The 18,735-nt window shown below is 41.6% G+C and overlaps 1 protein-coding gene across 6 annotated transcripts in view; it reads right to left on the bottom strand.

Moving 5' to 3' along the window:
* The window catches only part of TBCD (tubulin folding cofactor D), a 268,348-nt gene that overhangs the window by 50,629 nt on the left and 198,984 nt on the right, over positions 1–18,735 (bottom strand). For all 6 annotated transcript variants that reach the window (XM_065563362.1, XM_065563361.1, XM_042841194.2 and 3 more), the window contains exons 29-31: positions 17,261–17,352; positions 15,779–15,919; positions 4,038–4,121 (exon numbers count right to left, since the gene is read on the bottom strand). In XM_065563362.1, coding sequence (XP_065419434.1) covers positions 4,038–4,121; positions 15,779–15,919; positions 17,261–17,352 — 317 coding nt within the window. The remainder of the gene's footprint in view (positions 1–4,037; positions 4,122–15,778; positions 15,920–17,260; positions 17,353–18,735) is intronic.

Below are 18,735 nucleotides of genomic sequence, written 5' to 3' on the forward strand. Positions count from 1 at the left end.
GTGGAGAATTAGAAGAATTATTCCACAAAGATACCACCACCCACAACTATCAGACCCCCACCAACAATCATAAAAAGAATAATCTCATTGGACACCCCTTCTGGACAAAACTACACAGCTGATCATTATATCAATAGCTTAGGGGAAAAAATCAACTGAAATCCTTAACAGAACATCACATCCACCACAATCTCTCCACTGTTGACAGGACAGCTATACAGTCCTTGAAATCCAGACACCTGATAGTGATCAAACAACACACAAAGCAGGGAACCCATTGTAGTCTTCAATTATGATGACATCAATGAGGTCAACTGACAACTGTCAGACACCACCTACTATAAAAAACTCAAAGACCACCTCATACCTCAGTTCACCCAGGAATGTAAGGATATTATCAAATCCTTCCCAAAACTTCAAGAGAAACTCTACAACCTCATCCCCGATAAACCCAACCCAAAAGACCTTCTACATGCTTCCCAAGATACACAAACAAGAGAACCCAGGCAAACCTATCATGTCTGTCCATGGCGCTCTTCCTGAAGTAATATCAGGACTCTCAGAAACCATCCTCAAACCACTCAGCATACAATGGGCCAATTTCCTCCAGGACACAACTTACTATCTCCAGAAACTCCACAACATTAACCATCTCCAGCAGAACACCATCCTTGCTACCACGGATGTCCCCTCCCTATATACCAGCATCCCTCACCATGACAGCATTGTCTCAAATATCTACAAGGCAATAGACAACACTTATATATCCAACCCAAACACATCGCCACACACTTCCATTTCATCCCCATCTACAACAACAATTTTACTTTTAACAACAAACACTTTGTCCAAACTATGGGAACAGCCATAGCTACACTAGGGCGGCTCTCCAATATGCCAACCTCTTCATGGGCCACCTTGAGGAAGAATTTCTGGAAAAAAAAAAACACACAAAACCAATGATATGCCTGAGATACATTGAAGATATTTCCATTTTCTGGGCAGGTGACCTAAACTCCCTCATAGATTTCCACCACAACTTCAACCACCACTGACCCATCCATCAAATTCTCTCTAGAACACTCACATACCACCACTGACTTCCTGGCTGCCACTATCAGCGTCAACAGTGGAACCCTACAGACAGCTATATACAAGAAACCCACACTACACTTACCTCCACAGATCCAGTAACAACCCCTGACACACCAAGAAATCTGTTATCTACAGCTAGGCACTCAGATGTCACAGAATATGCTCCCAGGAAAAAGTCTGGGATATACACTTAACTCTTAAAACTACTTTCACCATACAAGGACACTCCACCAGAGAAGTAGATTGCATCATGGAATGGGCCACCCAAATGCCCTGAGAGAACCTGCTTCAATGCGGGGGGGGGAAGAGGACCCAACCAACCGCACAACCCTAGTTGTCCCCTACCATCCCACACTGGCCATACGGGGTATCAACAAAAAATTAAAGCCCATACTTGATATGGACTACATCCTGAAAGAAATCTTTCACGAACCGCCTCTGTTCGCTTTCAAACAACCCCCCAACCTCACTAAGCTCAGCAGCAAGCTCCCCACAGACCAGGACACACCACTCAAAGCAGCACCACACCCTACCAGAACAACAGATGCAAAATGTGTGGACATTTCTCCACTGCTAGACTAATCAATATCCCCCACAAGACCTTTCAAGATCCATGGGTCCTACTAATGCTTATCACAACATGTGGCACAACTCACCCCAGGCATCAAATGCCCCAACAACTATGTGTGTGAAAGCAGACAATCACTGCACTCTCAAATGAACTCACAAAGAAAAATGATAAAAGACAAAAACACCCGGACAACCCCTTCAAAAGACGAGCCTCAGAACATAAATGAATCACTCTGTTAAACACTACAAATCATGACCTCAAAAAAGACACTGACTGCAGAGGTATTAATTGCTCACTTCATTTTAGACTCCTGCCACGTATTAACTCCTTATGTTTAAGGATCTGTCCCACCCTATATTTAGCTGTGACATTCTGGTTATCTTTTCCGACCCGAAGAAGAGCTCTGTGAAGCTTGAAAGCTTGTCTCCTCCACCAATGGAAGTTGGTCCAATTGAAGATATTACCCCCACCTACCTTGTCTCTCCCATATCCTAGGATCAATACGGCTACAATACCACCGCAAATAGTAGTAGTAAATATAACTAGAATTACTCACATTATAGTTTAATCAGGACACCCGGGCTAACACACCTATTTTAGCAAATATGACAAGATTTTGTCATCTTCTGTCAAGCCATCAGGCTTATTGTTTTAAGTCTCATCTAAAATTTAACTTCTGGGACAACGAACTATTGCATAGAATCAGGTTGAGGCATATGAAAGGAAACAGTGCACATATTTAGCTGACTGATTTATCCACTCTATTCTGTAGATCCATATTGATTTCTAAAGTTCTTATGTAGGTTCTGCTGCAAGTGAACCTACATCAGCTCTGATGTCTGGATTCTGTGGGTTATTGAGACTACTACACAAAATAAATCAAAATATGAAGAAATTGTGTTTCTGGTTTGTGTTTCCTTTTTCATTATATTAAAAAAGAAGAATTAAGCCAATACGAAATCAGCTATGCTCTCTGTCAAGTTCTAGGACCCTGGTTAGAGATGCTCTTCTAACAACCTTCTACCAAGTTAGGTTCTAAGACACTACACAGATATGCAAATCTGTTCTTTTGGCTCATCCCAGTGTCAGACCAGGTGAGTTTTATTGCCACCAAACCAGAAATATAAAAGGGCAAGAAAGTCTCTCTGAGGAAAAGAGAACTGGGGATAGGAACAGAGAAGTTCTGTAAGGAAATATTCGGGGACCAGTCTTCCGGAGGCCATGCCCCCTTACCCAAGGCCCTGCCCCCGGCTCACTACATTCCCCCTCCGCTCGGTGGCTTGCTCTCCCCCACCCTCACTCACTTTCACTGGGCTGGGGCATGGGGTTGAGGTGCAGGAGGGGATGAGGGTTCTAACTGGGGGTATGGGCTCCGGGTTGGGGCCAGAAATGAAGGGTTCGGGGTGCGGGAGGGGACTGGGCTGGGGGGGGGGGGTGTGAGGGCTCCGGCTGGGGATGCGGGCTCTGGAGATGAGGGGTTCAGGACATGGGAGGGGCTACAGGTTTGGGGGTGGCTCAGGGCTGGGGGGCTCCCGGTCAGTGGCACAGCAGGGGGGCTAAGGCAGGCTTCCTGCCTGTTCTAGCACTGTGGACCGTGCTGTGCCCCAGAAGCGGCCAGCAGCAGGACCGGCTCCTAAGCAGGGGGTCCAGGAAGCTCCATGCACTGCTCTCGCCTGCAGGCACTGCCCCCACAGCTCCCATTGGCCGTGGTTCCTGGCCAATGGGAGAGCGGAGCTGGTGCTTGGGGTGGGGGCAGCGCGCGGAGCCCCATGCCCCCCCCGCCTAGGAGCCATACCTGCTGGCCACCTCCGGGGTGCAGCATGGAGCCAGGACAGGTAGGGACTAGCCTGCCTAAAAAAAAAAAAAAAATAAAATAAAAAAATAAAAAAAAATGGAGATATCCTATCTCCTAGAACTGGAAGGGACCTTGAAAGGTCATCGAGTTCAGCCCACTGCCTTCACTAGCAGGACCAAGTACTGATTTTGCCCCAGATCCCCAAGTGGCCCCCTCAAGGATTGAACTCACAACCCTGGGTTTAGCAGGCCAATGCTCAAACCACTGAGCTATCCCTCCCCCCTTAGTTCCGCAGCACCGCCGACCGGACTTTTAACAGCTCGGTCAGCGGTGCTGACTGGAGCCACCAGAGTCCAGTTTCAACCGGACGTTCCAGTCGAAAATCAGACACCTGGTCACCCTATCTGTGAAGCTGAATACATACATTTTTGTGAAAAGCTTTGTAATACTTGGTAAGAGGTATTACATACAGTATGCAGGCAATATTATACGTATGGTCACATACTCTCTTGTAGGGACTGGAAGTTACTAAACATGAACTCTCAGAACAGCATACAAAATGTACAAGCTACTTACATGTTCGCATCCAGCAACTCTGGCTCATTCTGTACCAACAAAACTGTCACCTCCATTAAACTTGTCATAGCAGCTTCTCGTACCCTGTGGAAATGAAGTACAACAATTTTAAAATAAACGCACAGATACAATTCATCTAATCAAACAGATATGTTGGCAAAAAGTTCAAGCGTGAGTGCAGAAAGTAGGCACCTAAATAAATGGTATGATATTCAAAATGGCTGAGTACCCCTCAATTCAAAAGGATGAGCTCTCCCATTGACTTCTGCCAAAATATGGATTTAAATACCTAGCTTTAGGCACCCAATGTCGAAAACTGTGGCCATTTATAATGTTTAGTTTGATATCAGTAAGCTTCATATATGTTTGTCACTTCTATGAGTAGCACTTAGAATCATAGAATATATCAGGGTTGGAAGGGACCTCAGGAGGTCATCTAGTCCAACCCCCTTCTCAACACAGGACCAATTCCCAACTAAATCATCCCAGCCAGGGCTTTGTCAAGCCGGGCCTTAAAAACCTCCAAGGAAGGAGACTCCACCACCTCCCTAGGTAACGCATTCCAGTGCTTCACCACCCTCCTAGTGAAATAGTGTTTCCTAATATCCAACCTAGACCTCCCCCACTGCAACCTGAGACCATTGCTCCTTGTTCTGTCATCTGCCACCACTGAGAACAGCCGAGCTCCATCCTCTTTGGAACCCCCCTTCAGGTAGTTCAAGGCTGCTATCAAATCCCCCCTCATTCTTCTCTTCTGGAGACTAAACAATCCCAGTTCCCTCAGCCTCTCCTCATAAGTCATGTGCTCCAGACCCCTAATCATTTTTGTTGCCCTCCGCTGGACTCTTTCCAATTTTTCCACATCCTTCTTGTAGTGTGGGGCCCAAAACTGGACACAGTACTCCAGATGAGGCCTCACCAATGTCGAATAAAGGGGAACGATTACGTTCCTCGATCTACTGGCAATGCCCCAACTTATACAGCCCAAAATGAAGTTAGCCTTCTTGGCAACAAGAGCACACTGTTGACTCATATCCAGCTTCTCGTCCACTGTGACCCCTAGGTCCTTTTCTGCAGAACTGCTACCTAGCCATTCGGTCCCTAGTCTGTAGCAGTGCATGGGATTCTTCCATCCTAAGTGCAAGACTCTGCACTTGTCCTTGTTGAACTTCATCAGGTTTTTTTTGGCCCAATCCACTTAATTGTCTTAAGCTATTTGGAAGTATCTGACATACACACATGCCTAGATATTGTGGAATATTTATAGATAAAACCTTTCCCACCTTCAGAAGGAAGTGGGGGAAAGTATTTTAAACTTGATTATTAATTGTTTAGAATCTTTCTTTAAAAAAAAAAATCAAGGAAATGTAAAGTAATTTTTGAAGCATCATTTCCTTTTGTTATCTTTTTGTGATGCTTGTCTTGACAGTGTATGTTTTATTGAAATCCTGGCTAATAGGGAAAGGGAAGTGAGCCTCTGTGATTCTATTTATCATGCAAGTATTTAAAGATTTAGGTGGGGTTTATGTATCAGTACTAAAATATAGTATACAGTCTGCACTATCATTTACTGTGTATTATACATCCCTAATACCCAGTGTAACCTTCATGGAAATTAGTGAGTATATAGGCCTAGTAAATTGTTTTAAACCAAAATATTTTGGCTGTTTCAGTTCACCATCTTCCTGCAAACAGACTAACAGGCACATTCTCATTTCAAAACATAGGACTATCATTTGTATTTAAAGGATTCAAAGAAGTGTAAAGTTCTGACTTTAATCTTCTCAACCAGAAAAAAAAATCTACAATTCAAAACATGTTACCTGCTTATGAGCAGAGCTCTTTAGTTTTGTGGCTTAATTATAAATACCAGAAAATATTTTTAACAGATTATTATGTACAGTAACACTACAAGGTGCTTGTAATATTTATCTTTTCTATATCTTAAGTATATTGAATATGCTGTAAAAGTTCTCCGTCTTCATAATGATTAAATATGATCATTTCAATATAAAGGCTACAAGGTGAATAAGGTAACAATTTTAAAGAACAAAATGTCACCATCTCTAAAAGCCACATCATCTTATAAACTCACAGGTATTGAAAGTTAACTTCTTTCCAGCATATGGGAAATACAGGGGTAAATCCTCAGCTGGTATAAAGTTTAAAAGCTCTCAAGGACCAACTACCCCATCAAATTTACCACATCAACCCTCCTGGCAGCATCTTCCCTTCTCAATACAAAACCCATCATAATTCCTCAAACTTTATGAGAATTGCACCTGTATATTGTGAAGACAACATAGTCTAGTGGTTCTGTAGAATTTCCAAGAGCAATACAAGGTGATTGTGTATGAAGTCTAAAAATGGGTGATCCACTTATAAAGTGTTAGTAAGAAAGTTATACTACAAAGGGTATGTCTACACTACCCGCCGGATTAGCGGGCAGTGATCGATCGAGCGGGGGTCAATTTATCGTGTCTAGTCTAGACGCGATAAATAGATCCCAGAGGGCTCTCCCGTCAACTCCTGTATTCCAGTGCTGCGAGAGAAGCAGGCAGAGTCAACAGGGGAGCGGCAGCAGTCGACTCAACGTGGTGAAGACACCACAGTAAGTCGATCTAAGTACGACAACTTCAGCTACGTTATTCACGTAGCTGAAGTTGCATAACTTCGATCGATCCCCCCCCAGTGTAGACCAGGCCTTGGAAAACAAATGATGAAATTCAATACAACAGCTTGAAAATCTTTCATCGTGGGGTATTTTCTCTTGTTCATACAGTAACTTGCTATTAGATATTCATTATTAACATCTGTAGACAGATTGGACAAGTCCCAGCAAACAACCTGTCATAAGGAATGTTAAGTTTTCACATGAAAAGTAAAGTTGATTAACTTTCCCACAAATCCTTTAAAGAAAAAAAATCACACACTAAAGAAAAGGTCTCTTTCACGCAGAAATTGAGATTTTTTTTCCTACAGTTCTTCCACCTAAATCTATTTGTTTGAAAGAAACTAAACTGGAAATATTCACACTTTAGGGGCCAGTTTTTCAAAAGTACACAGCTTTCAACAGTCCCCACTGAGAACTGCTTTCTTTAGTTACATGTTATTGTTGATTTTGGCTGGCATTGTCAAAGGAGCTTTATGGGAGGTTAGCACCCAAATCTCACTTGAATTTCAATGACAGCTACGTCCCTTAGGATCTTTTGAAAATCCCAGGCTCTACTGAAGATTTTATTTTTAATTAAAGGCAAAAGTAGAGGGAGGAATGAGAGGAATGGGAAAGTTAATCAGGGTGAATCTAGATGGGTTAATTGACCAGAATAGCTACTGCAGAATACACTACTCCACACGGACACACTTATCCCGGAAGAGGCTGCACACACAAGGAGCTATTCTGGACTAGCTTATTCTGCAATAGCTATTCCAGTAATTGCCCCATGTAGACAAGCCCAAGGAAATAGGAGGGAAAAGGGACAGGCCCAGGTTATTACTAACCTAAGTATGGGTTACCAGTCAGGGATTTGTAACATCACAGCAGTGGTGAGTCTTCAGGAGGTGTAGGAAGGAGGATTCTTGTTTGTTTCCAGTTGCTGTATCGTATTTAATGCAGCACAAATCATCATCAAATAATTCCCTAATATTAATTTCTCCACATAAGCAATTAATGTAGTTGCCACACAGATGTTATGTGATTGTGAATGAGAAATAAACTGGTTCACAAGACAATCGCTATGAAGAGATGTTCCATTCTGGGTGTGAAAACCCATGTCCTAAACTTATGGCATTGAATTAAAATTGCAATGTTTGGTAAAACTCCTATTAAAATGTCTGTGCAGCTGCATTTACTATTGAATGTACTTAAAATGGCTTCTGAAAATTTCAGCACATTAGGAGGCATGTCGTAAATACTTTTGCCATAAGGCTAGCATATCAACAGCTGAATGGTAGATGCTGACAAAGGGAGGATTGTGTATGAGAAAAGTATTTACTCTTAAACCTTCAGAAAAGAAACATTAGCAAATGCATATTTCTGGGATCATGCTCTCATCACGTAAGTGGCAGGAAGTGAAGAGAGTTCGAAAGGCAGCTATTCATGCCATACCCTCAGGAGGTGCTACATTTCACCTCTGTGAGAAAAAGTGTAATAACCACCAGCATACAGCAGAACCAGAGTTATGAACACCAGAGTTAGGAACTGACCAGTCAACCACACACCTCATTTGGAACCAGAAGTACACAATCAGACAGCAACAGAGACCAACCAAAAAAAAGGCAAATACAGTAGAGTACTGTGTTAAATGTAAACTACTAAAAAAAAAAAATGGGAAAGCAGCATTTTTCTTCTTCATAGTAAAGTTTCAAAGCTATATTAACTCAATGTTCAGTTGTAAACTTTTGAAAGAACCATAACATTTTGTTCAGAGTTACGAACAACCTCCATTCTCGAGGTGTCCGTAATTCTGAGGTTCTACTGTATGTTAGTTCCTTTTCTGCTCAAAAGGTTCAAATATGCATCACCACCTTTGCCAAGGAGGTGGTTGGGAGTGTGTATACCTGTTATTACTAAAAAGCTCCAGGGATGGTCACTATAGTAAAATGAACACCAGCCACAAGGAAAAACTATCAAATGCAGGTTATCAGTCACTGGTAGGCAAGCATAGTTTTCTAACTATGACACAGAAATATCACAACTAAAATATTTACAATCCTTACCATATATAGGACAGCCTTACAAATGTCTACTTGCCCTTTAACGTTTTTTTTGTTTTTGTTTTTTTTATGGTCACAAGTTATTTTCTTTCCCCTCCTTTCCATCATCATAAGGAGCACATACTGTGCCTGCAATGGTAAGCTTTCACAACAGTTTGGAAGGCGAATATAGGAGATAGGAGAGCTGGGCACTCTCACCTCAGAACATGTATTGACAAACACAAGGAAACAAAACTGAACTTCAACAAGAAGGAGATTACTAAGCATTGTGACAGAGCATCTTGTAGAATTAGATCTGTCAATTAACAATAAAGCGTACTGACTCCATATTATCATGGCTCTCAAGGAAATAGTCTGTCTAAAATTCTGCTTGTAGTTTAGGCTAGATGACTTATTCTTCACTTCTTGTCCTAAACAGAGGTGTAGTGTTATTGGACACTATTAAATAATTGCTGCAGGTTCATCCCAGAGATGGCTAAATCTCAGCAGCAAATTATATGATCCCTGTACACTGCTTGTATATGGCAGGGGAAGGAGGAAAAGAGAGTGGGTTTGTTCTTGTTTTAAACTGTACAGTGATCTGCTGGGATGAAAAGCACTATCATAATAATATATAATCTTACAAATAAAATTTGATTGTCATTCTCCATATCTAGATTATGTAGTTGGTTATAGGCTGTGCTACCATTCATGATGGCAATTACATATTTAGTTTAAGGCATCTGCCTTTGGGTTCAAGCTAACATGTTTAAGGTTCTTAAGGATGAATTTGATTTTTATTAAATCACAACAGATTCTTGACTGCTTGACAAAGTATGGGAGACAGACTAATGTTTATTTAGATAGTGTAGTACTGTAGGTTGCGAAGTATGGATGAGCAAAAAGATAGTTTGAAATGTTCAAACTACTTTCCCCTCATTCCTAATCATTGCCAATATAAATTTACATACTTTTGGTATATTTTTTAAAAGCATGCTTAACATGCATTCTACCAGCATTCTGTATACTCCATGTTTTTGCAGCTGTAGAATTTGCAAATGAAACAGCAGATTGGAGCAACGAGCCTCCTTTTTTATTTCAGATTTCTGGACAGAGTTGGATTAGAACTCTCGGTACCTGGGTGGGGCTCAGGTTTAATGGTCACAACATTCCTCCTGGAGCCACTCAGGTCCTGTAATCATCTCTTGCTGCTTTATTTGGGTGCATCTCAGCACAATCTATATAGGGTCTTGCCACCCAAATCCACTAAATGAACAGGGAGATTTAGAGTGAGTTAACTCTGTGTATATGGAATGTATCCATAACTGAATAAACTGGAAATTGCTGACATACAGAGAAATATCCTACTTGGAACTGAATATTGTGGAAGCATCATGAACAGTCCATAATAAGAGTGAGCAACTTACAATATTTCATAACAACCTACTCCAGCTGACCCAGCTCCCTGGCTAGAAGTGCAGGTTAGCCTTACTCAAGGCCTTTTAAGGGTGGGGACAATAGAAGGTGATCCCCAAAAGACACTCAGGACCAGAATGACACTAAATTTCAAATCTGAACAACAACAAAGAAACAGAACTCTGTAGACAGCTTGTCAAACCTCTGAGGATAGTGCTTAGCACTTACCTGTCTACAGAATTCGGTTGTTTTAGTTATATTTAGGTAGACAGTAGTAGTGCCTTGATGCAATAGCCAAGAGATGGCTTGAGAACTGACGTATACCTGAAATCCAGCCGACAATTACATTAGCAATCCTGATTTAGGTATGCATAATTTGAAAGTATAATAAAGAATCCATATAAGCCAAAATAATTCTATGTGTATTAGAAAGACCCACAGTGAAAATACAACTCGCTGCGTACAGCATTAACCTTACTAAAAAATACCTCCAATTCAATATAAGACAGGAGACACTTCCATAAATGTATCATACTATTTCAGACATGTATAAAACTTTACGAACACCACAAAGAAATCTATTAATAAAAACTTTGTTACTTAAACAGAAAGGAAGTAAGCTTTTATGGCAGAAAAGCAACAGAAGTTTTCTCCCCTCTTTTAAAATTGCAGCTAGCAAAGGTTTACACAATACTGAACTACATGAGTACTGAGTTCAGAAATTGGCTGGCATTGCTGGGCTAACGGTCAGCAGAAGCCAACCACATCACAGACATCAGTCTTTAAGAACTCAATCATCAGTGTTGTTGCAGAAATCCAAGGACCAGTCTTGGGGGAGCCACTCGCCCACTCAGTCAGAAGTAAGGCTTTCAAACAACCTTTGAAGTACCTTTTTGTTTTTCAGAAGGTATATAAAATGCAAAAATGCAAAAGAAAAAAAGCATTTCAGAACTATTATGTCCTGTTTTATAGCTGACCCACATTTAAAAAAAAAGGAATAGGTTGAATTGCAGCATTTTGTGTTATTTTAGCTCAAGTTGTAGGTGGGGTAGTGGCTCTGTGTTTGAAAGAAAGAATAGTAAAAATCTTAAATGAATCAAATTGTACCATAGAATCTCTATGGATAGAAATTCCATGCATGAATAATAAAAGTTTAGCAGAGGAATATACTATCGATCACCTGACCAAGTCGGTGACATGATTGTGAAATGCTCAGGGAGATTAGAAAGGCTACAAAAACAGAAAAACCAATAATAAGGGGGGATTTCAGCTATCCCCAGATTGACTGGGAACATGTCACCTCAGGAAGGGATGCAGTGATAAAATGCCTAGACACCATAAATGACTGCTTCTTGGAGCACCTAGTCCTGGAACCCACAAGAGAAGAGACAATTCTTGATTTAGTCCTATATAGTGCACCGGATCTGATCCAAGAGACGAGTATAGCTGAACCTCTCAGTAATAGTGACCATAATGTAATTCAAGTTAACATTCTTGTGCGGGGATGGGGAAATACCAAAGAAACCCACTACAGTAGCACTTAACTTCAAAAAGGGAAACTACACAAAAGTGAGGAAACTAGTTAAACAAAAATTAAAAGGAACAGTCACAAAAGTGAAATGCCTACAAAGCTGCACAGAAACAATTTATAAACACCATAGTAGATGCTCAAAATAAATGTATACTCCAAATAAAAAATTACAGTAAGAGGACCAATAAAATGCCACTATGGCTAAACAATAGAGTAAAAGAGGCAGTTACAGGCAAAAAAGCACCCTTTAAAAATTGGAAGTCAAATCCTACAGAGGAAAATAGAAAGATGCATAAACTCTGGCAAATCAAGTGTAAAAGTATAATTAGGCAGGACAAAAAAAGAATTTGAAGAGCAACTAGCAAAAGGCAAAAACGAATAGCAAAATGTATTTTAAGTACATCAGAAGCAGGAAGCCTGCCAAACTACCAGTGGGGCTGCTGGACGACTGTGGTGCTAAAGGAGCACTCAAGGAAGACAAGGCCATTGTGGAGAAGCTAAATGAATTCTTTGCATTGGTCTTCACTGCAGAGGATGTGAGGGAGATTCCCACACTTGGCCATTCTTTTTAGGTGACAAATCTGAGGAACTGTCCCAGATTGAGGTTTTCACAGCAGAGGATTTGGAACAAATTGATAAATTTAACAGTAACAAGTCACCAGGACCAAATATTATTCACCCAAGGTTTCTGAAGGCACTCAAATACGAAATTGAAGAACTGTGGCAGCTAACCTATCATTTAAATCAGCCTCTGTACCAGATGACTGGAGGATAGCTAAATAATGCCAAAATTTTAAAAAGGCTCCAGCAGTGATCTTAGCAGTTACTGACCATTAAGCCTAACTTCAGTACCAGGTAAATTGGCTGAAACTATGAGTATGTCTACACTACCCACCGGATCGGCGGGCAGCGATCGATCCAACGGGGGTCGATTTATCACATCTAGTCTAGACGCGATAAATTGATCCCCGAGCGCTCTTCCGTCAACTCCTGTACTCCGCCGCCGCGAGAGGTGCAGGCGGAGTCAATGGGGGAGTGGCAACAGTCGACTCACCGCGGTGAAGACACCACGGTAAGTCGATCTAAGTACGGCTATTCACGTAGCTGAAGTTGCATAACTTTCACACACACACACACACACACACACACACACACACACACACACACCCCAGTGTAGACCAGGCCTAAAATAAAGTATAGAATTATCCCGACACATAAATGAACACAATTTGTTAGGGAAGAATCAACATTGCTTTTGTAAAGAGAACTCATGCTTCACCAATCTATTAGAATTCTTTGAGGGGATCAACAAACATGTGGACAAGGGTGATCCAGTGGATATAGTGCATTTGAACTTTCAGGAAGCCTTGGACAATGTCCTTCACCAAAGGCTCGTAAGCAAACTAAGCAGTCATGGGATAAGAGGGAAGGTCCTCTCATGGATCAGTAACTACTTAAAAGACAGGAAACAAAGGGTAGGAATAAGTGGTCAATTTTCAGAATGATCTGTACTATTCAACATATTCATAAATGAACTGGAAAAAAAGAGGTAAACAGGAAATGGCAAACTTTGCAGGTGATACACATTACTCAAGATAGTTAAGTACAAAGCTGGGTGACAGGGCAACAAAATGGCAGATGAAATTCAATGTTGATAAATACAAAGTAATGCACATTGGAAAACATAATTCCAATTATACATACAAAATGAGGGGTCTAAATTAGCTGTTACCATTCAAGAAAGATCTTGGAGTCATTGTGGATAGTCCTCTGAAAACATCCACTCAATGTGCAGTGACAGTCAACAGAATGTTAGGAATGATTAGGAAAAGGATAGCTAATAAGACAGAAAATACCATATTGCCACTATATAAATCCATAGTATGCCCCCACTTTGAATACAGCATGCAATTCTGGTCACCCCATCAAAAAGATATATGAGTTGGAAAAGGAACAGAGAAGGGCAACAAAAATGATTAGGGTATGGAACAGCTTCCATATAGGAGAGCTTAAAAAAACTGGGACTGTTCAGCTTGGAAAAGAGGCAACTAAGGGAGGATTTGATAGAGGTCAATAAAATCATGAATGATGTGGAAAAAGTGAATAGGGAAGTGTCATTTACCCCTTCCCATAAGAAAGGCTAAGATTTAGTCATGGCTATTTTTAGTACAAGTCATGGACAGGTCACAGACAATAAACAAAAATTCACTGCCCATGACCCGTCCATGACTTGTACTATAAATACCCCTGACTAAATCTTAGATGCTCGTAGGGTGCCGTTGCGGGGCCCCCGGCACGCCCCTGCTCTGGCGGTGGGAGTTAAGTGCCTCTGGCCGCAGCTGGGGCCACTGCTCTGGCCGCCTCTGGGGCGGTCCCAGGACCGCCGCTGCTGCGACGGTCCCCAGGGCCACCCCTGGGCCCGCCCCAGGAATGGCCAGAGCGGCAGGCCCCTGGGCCCGCCCCAGCAGCTGGCCACTACAGCTGCGGAAGTCACGGAGGTCATGGAAAGTCATGGAATCTGTGACTTCCACAACCTCCAAGACAGACTCGCAGCCTTACTCATGAGGAACATGCACACTTACAGTGGAATCCATCCTGACACACATTCAAAGAAACTAAGCTAAAGGGACATGTCCGCCTGCAAGCAGAAGCGGTCATGTAAATTTGCACTGGTTTACTATTTTTTCCCCAATTCAGAGGACAGCTGTTTAATTCCTGAAGAATTATTATTTTGGGTCATGCACACTTAGGCCTAGCAAGATGACTTGCTTGTTTCTTTATTGGGTATCTATCCCTTGAGATTCACATTTACATGTTTTTTCCCCCAATACTTCTTTCTGGATTTCACAATATGAAGGAGAACAACATGCAGCCCCTACCCCTTTTTACTGCCCATTGCATTCAAGGATCTCCAACCACTGAGTGATCTCATATCCCAAATTCTATGTACTTTAGTGTCTAATGACAGGTTTTAGGGTAGCAGCCGTGTTAGTCTGTATCCGTAAAAAGAACAGGAGTACTTGTGGCACCTTAGAGACTAACAAATTTATTAGAGCATAAGCTTTCGTGGACGACAGCCCACTTCTTCGGATGCATACAGAGTGGAATGATTCCACTCTGTATGCATCCGAAGAAGTGGGCTGTAGTCCACGAAAGCTTATGCTCTAATAAATTTGTTAGTCTCTAAGGTGCCACAAGTACTCCTGTTCTTTTTAGTGTCTAAGTTCAAGTTCAATTAAGGAGCAAGCTTCTTACAATGTCTTTGGCTTTTGTCAATTTAAAAAACAGACTTTCTGTCCCATCTCACTGAGGGAATAGCACATAATCTTCTCTTTTCTCTAATGTAAATATATGTATTGAATAATTTCTCACCATGTTGTTACTCTGTACATATTAGGATTTGAAGACTAAAGCACACAATCGACACAAAACTTTGATTATTTTTAGACGCAAAAGCTGAAGCCATTGAAACTCTAAAGTCAGTGTAGCCAAAGACTACTATGCCTTTAAGAAATATACTATTTAATTTTTTTTAAATGGGTGTTTTAAACTCAATAATGAAATAGGAGCACCTAACAAATTATACAATGGCGCCATCTGCTGGTCAGTCGACCACATATGAAACTGTGATAGGAAGAGTTCCTATTCAGCTACTCTTTTAGTCAGAGGCATGACTAAGAGCATACATAATATTTTAAAGTAACTATAAGCAGAAAGTGAACACTAAATAGATGTCATGACTTTAATTGTTCCTGCATCTGATAACACCCTCACAAGTGACTCTCATTTACCTTGATGCTTTATTTCATCACCTGGAAACAGAGGATGGTATAAGCCAGAGAAGGGCCCAGTGTGGGGTTAGTTTTTTTCTGAGGCAAAGGAGAAATAATTACTGACCTAATTTTCTACACAATATTTATTTCTAGCCTTACTTGAATCTCCATGTGTCTGGCTATCCAATTTTTCCCTTTGTAGCCTTTGGAAAACCACTGAGTCTCAATGGCTCCTAATTACAGACTTAAAGTAGACCACATCAGTTGGAACAAGTACCAATAGAAAGAAATTTCATTTCTTTGTCTCAGAATATGTGATGCCTTACCATGCTCCAACATCTCCTCGGCTGTCTGTGGTATAGTCACTCATACCATTAAGTAACATTGTATAGATCTGAACAACATTATCTTTGCAGACAAATTCATCCTGTGGTCCATTTCTCTTCACACCAACTGTCTGACAAACTCTGTAACAGAGAAATATAGAAGAAATTCTAAAGAAAAAGGACAAAATCATGCCAGGTTTTGTTTTGTTTACACTTCAGTATTTTGGATATACAAACTTCCTTCCCACATAAATTCAGAAAATGTCTAAAAATACCCATCACAGAAGGACAAAGACATGATCCTCTGTGTGCAGTTGTTGCATTCTGATTTTATCATTTCTGATTCAACACTGAAATAGTTACATAAACAATATATTTGGAGGACTTAAAGTGACATGGTATCAAGGCTTGTAGGTCTAAACAAACTAAGGGCTTGTCCACACATACAGTGCTGCAACTGTGCTGATGTAGTGCTTTAATGAAGATGCTACTACACCGGTGGGAAAGCTTCTCCAGTTGGCATACTTAATCCACCTCTGCAAGAGGCTGTAGCTACATTGATGGGAGAAGCTCTCCCGCCGACAAAGTGCTGTCTACGCTGGGGGTTAGGGTGATATAACTGCAGCTCTCGGGGGTGTGGATTTTTCACACCCCTGAGTGACATAGTTATACCAATGTAAGTTTGTAGTGCAGACCTGGCCTAAGAGATTGGTTTTTATTTGTAGGATAAATGCAAAAAGAAGCAGGAGTATTTTACATCTCATCACCCTGACTATTTACTATAATGGATCAAACAGGTAGAGCAGAGGACCAATGTGATGTCTTTACATATGATCACAAAAGAAATCCAGGGCCATGTATTTGATATTAATAGCTAACTTTGTTTTTATATGCACTGCACACCTAATTTACACTGAGGAAAGATGTAATAGAGTTATCTGAATTACACCAACAGGTTAAGAACATATAATATATGTGGATGATACTTTAAAAACTGGTAACATTTTGGACTCATCAACCTTGAAAATATCCCTTGAAAGAAAGAAAATGCAGGATATTTGTATTATTTGGGGCTTCATATATTATTGAAAGTGAAATGAAGAAACTCAAATTAATTCTGGTTTCTAGTAGCCCAGGTTCGTACCACTGAGCTCACTAACTTCCAGTTCATGAGAAGGGAAGAGCTTCCCAACATGCAATAGACATGCATTTGGCTGATTAAGAAACAATGCTGACAACCTCCAAAAGTAGTTCCACACAGTTCTCCTCAGTCCGAAGAAAAGGATGACATGTAGCATCAAGGATGGATTTAAGTGAGAAAAATAGTGGGGATCCATACGACCCCATCAAGAATGTATAATCACCCCTCTGGGAGTGAATGTAACCCAACATCGCCAGATTAGAATAGAAAATTACGTGAACACTGAAAATCTTACATACAGTGATTTAAAGTCAGATAAAAATAAAGCCAACAAAACATACTTTGCAGTTGCTTTCAGGCCATCTCTTCTTGATTCTGCAAAGCTCACATCTTTGCGGGAAATGCAGATAACTTTTTTCAAACCTTCTAAAACCTGAAAAAAGACAACACATACTTACGATATGTTCATGATGGACACTAGATTTAAAAACACTGGAGAATGAAGTCCACCATATAACAAGTGCTGCACAAGCAGTAGCCAGCGCAAGCTTCTACACACTGCCCCCTCAATACGCTATACCTCCCACATGGACAGACAACTTCTTTGGGCAAAGGGTAAAGCGTTTCATTTCCATTTTTTTAAAATTTCCAGAAATTTATCAGTGTTTATTACAAAAATTAAAATTTGCATGAAAATCAGTGCAAAAGATTAACTACAGTTTTCCAGGTAAATACTGGAGTTAATATTGTGGGATGGTAGGACGGGGGAGGAAAAAACAACAAGTAGAGAAAAGTAAGGGTTCTGAAACCATTATATCTAATCCCCATTACAAAACAAAGTGTCATTAAAATCTTTTACTGTTGGTGACAAAAAAATATTACTTGAACAGAACCCCTATCTCCAAGTCATCATCTAGTCTGTCACAGAGTTGGGATGCAGGAGTGGGCGCCAGGAGAGAGCAGGGGAAAATGGGCAGAGGGTAGAGGAAGAGCAGGAGGTTGGGAGCCATGACAGAGAAGGGAACGAAAGAACAGGAAGTAATCCTGCCACTGACACCCAACATTGCTCCTGCAGATCCCAGTCACGCTGACACACAGACCCACCAGCAAATGGGCGGACATCACTGCTCCTCAGCTCCATTCCCCTGAGTTGCAGGGGGATTGAGATGCCAAGTTCCCAGCCCGGGGGCAGAAGAACCAGGGTTAGGAGGGAGCACTGTCTGGAAGGGGAAGTTGACTAGGCTCTGTGCCCTGGGGCTCCTCTCTGGGTGGTGACACGTCCCCAGGGCTGAGCTGAAGGTGAAGCTACTCACAGGGTCTATTCATAGAGAACAGTACTGATGGAGTGCAGCAGATTGGGAGGGAAAGGGTGCAATGGGATGGGGATGGGGTGTGCCCAGCATTCACTGGGACCTATGGGTGGGGGTAAGGGATGCCCAGTACTCACCATGATGTAGTAGCTGAAGAAGCCTTCCACTTCCTGAAGGCCTGTCAGATGTAGTCTTGGCTGCCAGGACCCAGCTCCCTGCCCATCTTCCTCCCCCCCACTGCAGAACAGCAGCCATCAACCAGTAGCTACCCTACTCTGCACAGGTGTACTGTGCCATTCAGAGGGGACGCTGCAAGTGCTTGCTCATGTCCATTCCATATTAGGTGACTCCAAAGCAGTACCCCTGGAGATGGGTAGTTGTTCACAGACGTGTAGATTGCAACACAGCTCTGCCAAACCCAGTGTCGTCTCTGGCCTGAGTGATGGCATAATGAGCGGTAAAACGTGTGAACAGAGGATCATGTTGCGGCTCTACAGATATCCTGG

Source organism: Chrysemys picta, chromosome 12 (assembly GCF_011386835.1).
Source record: "Chrysemys picta bellii isolate R12L10 chromosome 12, ASM1138683v2, whole genome shotgun sequence".
NCBI lineage: Eukaryota > Metazoa > Chordata > Testudines > Emydidae > Chrysemys > Chrysemys picta.